This window comes from Alosa alosa, chromosome 12 (assembly GCF_017589495.1).
Source record: "Alosa alosa isolate M-15738 ecotype Scorff River chromosome 12, AALO_Geno_1.1, whole genome shotgun sequence".
NCBI lineage: Eukaryota > Metazoa > Chordata > Actinopteri > Clupeiformes > Clupeidae > Alosa > Alosa alosa.
Window position 1 is genome coordinate 26,549,976 of NC_063200.1, and position 11,509 is coordinate 26,561,484.

The 11,509-nt window shown below is 43.3% G+C and overlaps 1 protein-coding gene across 4 annotated transcripts in view; it reads right to left on the bottom strand.

Annotated features, from left to right (window-relative positions):
* The window catches only part of tnksa (tankyrase, TRF1-interacting ankyrin-related ADP-ribose polymerase a), a 104,093-nt gene extending 93,084 nt beyond the window's left edge, over nt 1-11,009 (bottom strand). For all 4 annotated transcript variants that reach the window (XM_048258893.1, XM_048258892.1, XM_048258894.1 and 1 more), the window contains exons 1-2: nt 10,552-11,009; nt 9,505-9,729 (exon numbers count right to left, since the gene is read on the bottom strand). In XM_048258893.1, coding sequence (XP_048114850.1) covers nt 9,505-9,729; nt 10,552-10,999 — 673 coding nt within the window. In that variant the 5' untranslated portion in view covers nt 11,000-11,009. The remainder of the gene's footprint in view (nt 1-9,504; nt 9,730-10,551) is intronic.
* Between the last annotated feature and the right edge of the window lie 500 nt (nt 11,010-11,509).

Sequence of the window (11,509 nt, forward strand, 5' to 3'; positions counted from 1 at the left end):
TAGTCGGTTTGTTCCGGTTGACTCGTCCATGAACTGCACTGCGCTGGGCTGGGATGGGCGGAAGAATGAAGAGCTCCCTCAGTGCCAATCAGGGAGTCTGAACAAACGCTTTCAGCCTGCCATCACCCGAGAGCCACAAAACCAGTCAAGAGCTTCTTTTTTTTTCCCCCGCCACGTAGTTGAATGGCACCAACAAAGGCAGCAGTTAGGCGCTGCCACAATAGCTTCTCTGACAGGTATTCCCATGATTTAAATGGCAGCCCCAAAAACCGCTCTACAGCCCAGCACCAAAGGAACGCCAGAGCAGAGGCACTATTACTCGTTTTCAGTCCGGGTTTTAACATTAAACACCACTGGAGGATCTCTGACACACCCACGCACGGACACGCACACGCAGGCGCACACACACACGCACACACACAAACAAAAACACACACACAGCCGAGGGGGCCGAATGCATTACAGGAAGCCTGTGTGAAAAGAGCCACTGACGTGAATACCAGTGGACACAAACAGAGGCAGCCACAGGGCTTTGTGTTCAAAATGGCAATGGGAGATAAAATCTGCTCTTCTGCTCCGGTGTCGGTGCCGGTTATAAAGGGAGTCCGCGCACAAGACAGCCCAGGAAAAGCTCCTAACCCACGCATTCTCACTCCTTATAACTTACACAAGCCTTTGGACCATTACAGCAAATAAATAACCAAAGTCAGTCACAGACCCCCTCAATCACATACAAGTTTCCATGGACTAGAATACTGTAGGGGAATAGATTAGATTTAGATTTAGGAGATCTGAATGCAACCCTCCCCGATTCTTCCACTCCGAGCGCTTCACCTCGACCCCCATCGCTGAGGGCTCTTTACTGGGCAAGCAGACGGCTGTAATGATGAGGCTGACAGGCTGCGGGTGATCACTCATAAGTGCCACAGCGAAAGATCAATTCAGAGAGCCCAATTTACCACCTGACAGTCACGACGAAGAAACTGATCTATGTCTGGGCTGGTGACAGCCCTGTCAAAATACTCGCATCACACACATACAGAAGCATGTGCACACACACGCAACAGGGAACTTGACAAATCATCCACAACACTTTGGTTATTATTTCTCTGACAAATTCTATGAACACATTATTGTACACGCTGTTGCCTGGGAAATCTGACAGCTCTTTTTTCCCAAAAGGAACAAATAGAGAGATAATGAAAAACAATCCTTCTGCAAGCAACAGAATGAATACTGAGCAGAACAAGAAGGCAGAGTCTGCCCTTCTGGTCTATAGGGTTGCTGACTTTAAGATCAACAGCCAATACAATTTGCCTACAATTTGATTTCCATGCTTCTGAAGCAATGAGTCGGTTGGCTGGAATATTTTATGGCTTGATGTTTGTTTGTTTCCCATTTAAAGCAGAAGAATTGTGTACAAACACCAGAGTTTTTGAAGCCACTCACTACAAAGACAGTTACAGGACAGTGAGAAACATCGGACAAAACACGTGTTGGATTAGACTCACAGACTCTACCTTTAACGTGCTGTAAATATTGAGTGAAATATTTCAAAACGTTTCAAAGAACTCTTCTCCTGAGGAGAGCTAAGGGGGGGAAGGAAACTGCTATTTAAAAGAGTACAAGATGAATGACTGACAGTGTTCCAAAATGTGCTAAACTTATTTCAAAGGACATTGACCACCTAGGCTGCCTAATATAAGACATTACAGCCATATATTGGAAGATATTTATAATAGCGCTTAGGAGCCACAGTAATTAAATTCAGAAGATATTACATCTGAAAATCAACAAACAAACTCATCTTATTCTAGCTCATCACCCAAAGAAGATTGCTACTGCTGTAAATTGCAATTCATAATAACCAGAGAAATGTGTGTGGGTGGGGGTGGGGGCATTCTTTGTTTTTCTTTTTGACTGGCACACCACATTAAAAAAAAGAGTCTCAGAGACTCCCACGACATAATTAATCATCTTATATTTTACATCAATGTGAAATAGCTGTTTTCAGGGCTTAAAATTAATTTATGGTTATTCATGTAGGGGGGGATTTACACAATTTGGGGGGGAGGGGGGGTTGATTCTGATACCAAGTCAAGAATTGCGATTTCAATACTTCAATACTTTTAAAAAAAAAAGTGTTTTATTTTGGGGCCCCCACCACCCTGACGTCATCAGTAATATATACTGTAGTGGGATCATTCACAACAGTGGACATCCTAGATTCTGCTTGACTCTCTCCACACACACAAAACACACACTGAAAAATTATAGCTTATGTGATATGTTTCTATCATATATTTTTGAATTCATATAGAGTGTATTTATTTAATAATGCATTTTTTAAAGTATAGCATTTTACTAGTAATTACTATAGTAGCTAAACATATTTAGTAATTTGAATGCCTCATATTGACGTTTAACCTATAACACTTAGGCATATCTTTAATGTGGTGTGTAGGTCAATTGAGTGCACAATGGTGATGAGTAGGTGTAATTCAGTGCCTGTCACTTTAAGAAAATACCTGAGAGTAATTCTATGGAGTAATTAGCCCCCTTCAACCTGACGGTTTTAGAGGCTGTAGTCGCTAGTGAATAAAAGTTGTGCATAGTGCGGTATGTGTATGCAAATCATTATGTTTTCTATGTCATTAGATACAATAAATGTTCAAAAACTAACATGTCGAAGACAATCTTTCTGGGATCAAGTGTTGGCGTGACCTGAGCTAGCAGGATAGTTACCAAGGAGCTCTTTCCAGATGTAAAAGTTTGCCATGGTAGCGTAGCCTATTTGGTTCTCTCTCTCTCCCGTGTGTCCGTCTGCATGAGGCTATGTTCAATTCAACTCGGTAGTTGATCAGTCCGGGTCAATAGCACGCATTCCTTACTTATGATTAAGCTATATTGCGTCATCAGACAGGCTGTAAAAGTGTATCACGGGAATTTCTCGCATCATGATGGCTAGAGTTGCGGGACTTGAACAAATTATGCGCAATACCCGCAATCCCGCAGTGAAATTTAAGCCCTGAGTTTTGACTGACTGATTAATGAGGACGCTTAACGTTGTGATATATCTGAATAGCAGACCGTAGATCTGTATGACAGACACCCTCAGGTTCAGGGAATGGCTGTTTGTAACACTGTAGATGTTCCATTCAAATCAACTACTCACGTTGGTGAGGTGCCAATACACAGCCTAAATAGTAAAAATCTCCAGACCCTCCCGTTATTCTTACTATAGGTCAAAACAGCTTTAGCTGTAAGTAATTACTCAGCGGTACTGCATGGTGTGTAAATAGAGTTTAATAAAGATGATAAACAAATAAAATGAAGAGTCCATTTATTTCAATGTAATATCAATGACCTTTTGATATTCAGTCTAGGTATGTTTGGGGGTTGTTTACTGGCCAGCACCCGCTGCTGAGAAATCTAGAGGAAACACTGATTGCATTAGAGACCAAACTTTACAGTTCATTTCCACAGTGACCAGTTGGCTCATCAATCATTCGCCTATGAAACTCAAATTGGTGTTGATTGGTGCCAGCAAAACTTGGGTAATAGGCTCAGTGTCAACAGGGCACAATCTGCAACAATTCCTATCTTGGAACACATAAATGTGAATCTTCAACTAGAGGTCTGGATTCGAAGACCACAAGTGAATCAAATAAGCAGCCGAACCCAATAATGCCCAACAAATTAACACAAAGTGTCACTTGAGCCTTGCCTAAGTCTTCGCCATTTGCTATGAACTAAGCTTATGTGACCAACAGCTGTTGGGAGAGGGATGATTTCACAGAGAAGCACTGAATGAAAAAATATGCAATTAGACACATGGATAAATGCCACATGCTCTCGACTGGTGCAGCATCTTCTGCCATTCAAAGGGAACAGATCAAATGTGGCAAAATATCTCACAAAAAACTGTACTAAACGACACTTGCATTTCACTAAATATATTCAAACTGCAAGATGTGCAACTGAATATATCCATAATATCTTGATTTATAAATAAATAATGTACCATTGAAGCAGATGCCCTGGAAGCCATCTTTGTGCATGGGGCTGTGGACTATAACTCTATCTGGGCTTGGAGACTCTCTCGAGTCCAAGGCTTCACGACACTACCCATTGCGCTCATCTGACTCAATGGCTAGGAATAAAAGGATTTCCCAGGAGAGCTAAGCGCATTAACTTGGCCCCTCACTTTCCCTCCCTCTCTTTCTCCACATTTCCAATAAACGGATGCAAAACAAAAATAGAGAGAGGATGGGAGGGAAGGAGGACCTTGACATTTGCAATGTCCTTTATCTTGGAAAGGACATTTCATCCCCCTTCAGGTCAATAACTTGAGCTTTTAAAAAAAAAAAAAAAAGTACACAACCACCAGATATGAGGACTAAACCCACTGCATTCAACATGTGGAAGCTCTGGGTAACTAACCATGCCTTAGCAGTGTAGACATTTTAGGCCTCGGGACACAGTGGATCTTGGTCAAATACTCACTGGACGGAGCCCTTTCAAAGAATGTGCACACAGGCAGCAGCAGTGGCTGAATTGGTGCCACACAACGCAACAAGGTAAAGGGTTTAAATGCCAGGGAGAGATGTTCCAATCCCTTCAATGCACTGCAAAGTTCAGCTAGTTATTTTATGAAAAGGGACATTTAAAATGTACTAAATGCAAAACAGCTTAGAATGTGAGTCAGGCTGTGGGAGGAAGCTGGAGTCTCCCTTTCTTTGCTCTTGTGAAGAACACACTGTTGTGCATTAAAGCAGCTGTGGGAGACATGCATGCATAACGTATGAACCGCACCTCCACAGTTCATTAGGCACAATAACGGAGCCTTCCGCCTCCCTGTCCTTCACACAACATGCTTTCATATGCCGCAAACAACAACACAGAAACACGGCCGGCCCAGTGTGCAGATAAACGGTCGGATGGATAAATGTTGTTGGGGTTTTTGCGCGGGTAAACAAATAGGCTCCTCCGCTTTGGACAGAACTAAGCAAGGTCACGAGCGGAGAGCAGAGGGGCTGGAGGAGGGTCAGCGAGCGAGTCCGGTGTCAGCAGCGGTGAAAGAGCTCTAACGTGACGTTCCTCCAGGACAGCCTCTGCTTCGCCTCACAAAAGGGTGGGGTCAGTGAGGGCCGCAGTAGGTGGATTCGATAGCAGCGGCAGTAGCAGCAGCAACGGAGAGGCTAAACACTGAGGTGCCTGTGTTCACTGTGAATGGAGGGAAGCAAAAATATTTGGCATGGCAGGATTTTTTTTTTTCTAGTTTTGTTGACGCAGCTTGTGCAAGCAAACAGCCATACTGGCGTTGGTCAAAACTTCATCTACAGATTTGAACTCTACAGGAAAAGAACAAGACTTTATGGTTTATTTGTTTGTTTTGGTTTTCACGTCTGCACTATTAACCATCCTTTATTTGTCACAAAGAACAAACTGACTTGTGTCAACATATCTAATAAAAGCACGCACTGCCAAAAAAGTAAAAGAAAACACTGAAAGCAAGGTATCCCAGAAACATCACTATCACCCAGAAAACCTTACTGTTTAGCCCTGCCAACAGTGGAGGCTGGCAAGGTGGGTATATTTATCTACCAAAGAATTGAGCCTATTAAGAACTATTAACTCTTACGTTCAACTACCACTTGATTAAGAGGAGCAACTGCCTGGTCAGAAGACTTCCTTTGGGAATACTTGGGCACCACTAGGACCAAAACAGGCTGCTCTACACAGGAAGTTTGAGCTGTGGGAGTACACTGCGTATGCGGGTTATCTTGTCTTGTGCTAGCTTTAAACTAACCGCCCTAAAATTGTGACACAAACATGTCATGGAATTCAACAAGACGATTACAAGACAGGACATTATAACTGAGGTTTCAGACAAACCTTATGGAACAAGTTGTTAAACTTATTTATATAAAGAAAATAAAACAGTCTAGCTATGCAAGTCATTATCTTCACTTTGCCAAGCAGCACAGCTCCAAGCTTATACACAAAACAATCAAATCTTTGCTCACTGGTGTGTAAAATAAATTACAGCCAGAGAGGTGATATTGAACGATGAAAGTTTTGAGAAATTGCAAGTTTCAAAGCAGCAGAACCCTTTTCAGGGTTCCCACTCTAAGTCAAATGTAAAATTCCATGACTTTTCCCTGACTTCCCCTGACAAAAAAACCTGAATTCCCATGACTTATTATACAATAAATGGTACAATATCGAATATACCGACCAATAGTTTCAAAGCAGCCGCATAGCGTTCATGAATCTTTTATTTTTATAGAGCTGGAAATAAATAAATGGGCACTGAAGGAACAAAGTTGGGCCACTCAAGCAAGCAGTAAAGCTAATAACCAGATATACATCAGTTCTGTGAGGAAATATTTGTGTGTTAATGTATTTTGACAAGTACATTTTAAACTGCTACAACAAAATTCCCTGATATTCCATGACTTTGGCCCAAAATGATCAAATTCCCTGACTTTCCATGTCTGGAATAGACATTACAAAATTCCATGAAATTCTAGAAATTCCATGACCCGTGGGAACCCTGCCTATTAGATAGATTCCTCAGACAGAGAGAAGTGTCCCCGAATTACAGTAGGTTAACACACCCAAGAACTGCTAGTGCACTGAAGAAAGAGGGTTAGAGAAGTGAATGAGTGTTGTGAGGCATGCATCTACAAATAGTTACTGTGTGATTTTCTTCGTAGCTTGCCACACGCAATAGCTCAAACTTTCTCCACAGCAATGTTTGTACACCTACATTTTTAATACAACATATCCTTCTTCATAAAAACTGAACCCAAAGGACAATCAACAATGATTAAGCTTACATATACAACAAGGGCCAATCTCAATTCTCTATTTTACCCCTTCCCCTTAGTTTTCTTGGCGTGCAAAAAGGGCTAAAAGGGGGACTTAAAAATCAGCTTACTTGAAATGAAATACCCAACATACAACGCCCCACCGAAAAATAGAGATTCATTGACATGAAATGTTGGCATTAATAATTGAATTCCATGCCATCACAGTGGCCCCAGCAAAAATGCTGGTCATCTTCCAGGCCAACTAGGCGACTTTTTGACGCTCTGCTATCCTCCATCCCTGAGCATGACTGTCCGCTTCTTGTTCTGGGTGATATGAACATCCACTTAGATGCCCCAGGCTCAGCGGGACTTTTTTTGGCCCTGGTCCACTCCTTTGACCTCAGCGAACTGGTTCAAAGCCCACCGACTCACAAAGCTGGCAAAGCTTGACTTGATTTCGGGAACTGCAGCACAGACACCCTCATGGTGGCGCCTCTCCATCTTTCTGACCACTTCTTCATCCAGTTCAACGGCCTGACAGAACAGCCTCGGCTCCTCAGCCCGATGGTCACGCGTTCTCGCCCGCAACATCCGGAACCTGTCTCCAACGCACTTCTCCTCTGTGGTTGCCTCCGGTCTACCTCCACTCCAACACCTTCTCCTCTCTGGAGGTTAATGAAGCCACTGACTCGGCTCTGCTCCCACACTGACCTGCGTGTCTGGACGAAGCTGTGCCCTCTTTACCACAAGGCCAGCTCGATCCAAACATTCTCATCCATGGCTAAATGATACCCTCCGTCATGGCGCGCAAACTCAGAGCCGCGGAGAGGAAATGGCACAAATTAGCTGACGACCTCAAAACTACCAGACACTTCTGAACTCCTTCTCAGCCAGCATCCACTGCTGCTAAGACTGCTTTCTACAATGACAAATCAACAGCGCTTACTGACACTTTCGAGAAAACTTTTCTCAACCTTCAAATCGCTTCTCAACCCTCAGCTGCCTCCTCCTCCATCCAGCCTTACTGCAGATACCCTCGCCTCATTTTTTTACAAACAAAGTGGGCAATCAGCAGTAAATTCTACATGCCCACTCACGATCTGGCTCAGATGCCGCGCTCCTACAACCTCTAGGGACTGCTGGAACATCTTTTTTCAGCATTCACGTACTCTCTCGAGAATGAAGTGTCCAGACTCCTGACATGCAGCCGCCCTGCCGCATGCTGCTGGACCCTATGCCTCACAGAGCCTACTTCAGTCCATCAGCCCGACCCATCGCCTCAGCTATCACACATGTGATCAATGCCTGTAACCTCCGGCACATTTCCAACAGCGTTCAAAATGGCCCGGGTAACACCGCTATTAAGAAAGCTTCTCTCAACCCTGCTCAAGTAGAACTACAGCCCTGTCTCACTACTGCCTTTCCTATCCAAAGGCATTGAAGCAGCAGTCTCAAACAGGTCTCTGACTTCCTTTCACAGAACAACCTTCTGGATCCAAATCAGTCTGGGTTCAAAGCGGCCACTCTGCAGCTCTGCTGTCTGTAACAGAAGCCTTAAAGAAACCCAGGCGACCGCCTTCGGTCATCAGTACTCATTCATCTGGAATTGTTCTTGACAACCAACTAAACTTCTCGGATCATGTTTTGCCTCAGTCGCCCGGGCATGCCCGTTTTGCACTTGGAAAATCACTCAAGATGCTACCCAAAGTGTCATCTGACTTCGACTACTTGCCACTCCTGACAGGTCTCCCCATTGAAACCACTTCAATAAGGATTATAAAATTAAAATGGTAATTTTATGTTGCATTCAATCTTGTGACCATATATTGAAGGTCCTGTTCTTCAGAATTGGAAGTTTTAAAAAAATGGTAATTTTTATGTTGCATTGTTTTGTGAATGTTAACAGCACATATCATTATTTTTGTGAATGTCTCGCATTTTACATATTTCCATGTCTACCCCATGAATTGGCAGCATACCATGTCAGAAATGTAAAGTCCAACAGCAGCTAAGTAATTAAAACTTTTTTTTTACCATTTCGTCCGATATGCTGCATAGGCCTACTGCTGCCGACTCCTCGCATAGGCTATTACAGGTACCGATTGCTTCTGATGTCAAGTAACGACCATTTGGATATTATTGTAAAATATCGAAGGAGTTGTGGGATGTTTACATAGCAAACTGCATGTTTATTTTGTCCCCCATCCCTGTTTCCCCTGGGGATCAATAAAGTATCTATCTATCTTTCATTCATCCGGACCAGAAGGTAGGCTGCGAACGAACATAGGCACGTTCTGCTGTTGTTGAAATAATTCCTGAACGGTTTTATTCCGAGCTGAAAATGCAATGATAGCCTATTTGACAGAAGACAGGTTGCTAGTGACAAAATATTAGCTTTCAGTGTGGTACGATCTCTGTAAATTACGTTAAGTCAAGTGTTTCAATCATCCAGCTCTCCCTTATGGTTGGCTAGTGGTATCTCATTTCCAAGGGAAATATTCTTCACCCCTATGTCTTGCCACTCGGTTTCGAGGGACAAGGGCTAGGGGTAAGATGAAGGGGAAGGGGAAGGGGTAAAACAGAGAATTGAGATTGGCCACAAGTGTTGTAAGACACAACTCAATGATTTGAGTGCTACATCAGCATCACATGTTATCTGTCAATATAGAAAATGAAGAGAACTTACCAATGCACACATCAATTTTGCCCTTGATGGCTGCCTCGTGCAGTGGTGTGTAGTTCCAATTATCACGAGCATTTGGGTCAGCTCCTTGGCATAACAGCAGACTGACAACCTCAGCGTGGCCAAAAGAGCAGGCATTATGCAACGGAATTAAACCACCATCATCACGGGCATGGACGTTTGCCCCAGTCTGAAGGAGATGCTCCACAACGTCCTTCCTCCCAAAACCTGCAATGTTTCAGAGGATATGAAGTTCTAGTCTCCTCACTTACTAACAATGACCAGTAGTAAATAATTTAAAGTCATTCTGACATGTTTCTCGTTGCATGCATTTGTATAACTGATCTAATTTCATACATGTGAGATTAGGTTAAATTAAATTAAATTAAATTAATTTATTTTACTTAGATTAAACTTAGACTTGGGCTGTATTAGCTTTCTATTACTACAGTAATATTCGCTATAAAAGAAAGCCATCACAAATGCACCACAGAGTTTTGCTTGCATCGGCTTGTCTTCCTTTATGTTAAAGTTACTGACAAAAGATTTAAAAGATTTTAAAGATATTTCAAAGATTCAGATCTTAATGCTAGCTAACGTCCACACACTTTTAACTTTTTGAAAAGCCAAACGTTACTATAAATTCTCTCTACTGAAAACTTATCTCTCGAAGGGTCTACATTGAAATAGCAAAATTTCTCCAGACGCTAGCATCTCTAATTTAACTTGAATGAGTATGTTTTTTTTGTTTTATGTTTCTTATCATAAGTAATAAGATGAATACCCTGATTGTATTGTATGACGCTGGGTTCAAAAACATTAGCCACAGCTAGCGGTAGCTACGGTAGCAACTGCTGAGGGCAGCTAATTGCGAAAAACCAAAACAAACCACTCTCGACAAACAGCAACGATGCTTTGCTAGCAATCGGCCATTTAATTGGACGTGCTAGCTAGTTCTCACAAAACTTAGTTAGCCAGCTACCTAGCTTGCTACCTGGTCTGCAAAACTGCTTACTCGTTGAAGAAACACGATAGAAACTTAACAGTTACCTGCAGCAAAATGCAGCGGGGTCGATTTACGACCAGCCATGTCTTTAGCGTTCACATTAACCGAATCCACCAGTCTCTTCACCCGTGATACGTCCCCATTGCGACAGGCCTCGAAAAGCTCCCGAAAGGCTCCACTGGTCCCACAGCCGCCGCCTCCAGGGCTGGTGCTGCCTGAATCCGGACTGGAGCCACTGCTGCTACCGCCAGCTGTGGATGAGCTAGTAGAGCTGCTACTGCTCAGGGCCGGAGCAGGGAGGTCGGGGGAGACCGGAGTTATCTCCGGATCAACGACACTCTCTTGCTCGGGCCCAGCCACAGGCGATGCTGTCGACCCTCCGGACACTGGGGGTGATCCCGGAGGAGTTAGAGTATGTGTAGAGGGTCGTGGTGGGGATGAAAGGTTTGATTGTTGCTGCTGGGATGAGCGACGAGACGCCGCCATTTTCATCAGTCCCTCTAGCAACAAAAATAGTTCTGTTGAACTTCCGGGGAGTGGGAGGGAACTTCCGGTCTTGAGTTACAGCGCACTCCAATGGCGCACACAGGTGGCCTATTTCATGGAGTGCCAGTTACATAATACTTAATTTTATTCATAGTAATATGTTATGCTCTTTTGTTTTCTTTTAAAGTTGAGAACATCATAGAAATGCAATCCAGTCCAGACCAGTCAACATGTAATAGGGGGTAGGCTATCTGGTGATGCTGTTGTAATGCTGTGGTGTAGTTCATGCCAGTTGTGGTCCAATCAATCCAAAGAGAAAGAGAGAGTTGCGACACTGATGTCGCCACCACACGATCAATAGTTCCAAAAACCTGTGCTGAATGGCTTTATTGCAGGAGAGTGTAATCTAGTAACTCATGGGCCACTGACCAAGTGATTGGCAGTTTTCAGTTCCAAAATTGTCTACATAACCCAGAAACTGGCATGGAAAAGCGCTGCCATCTTTTTCCACAGTCT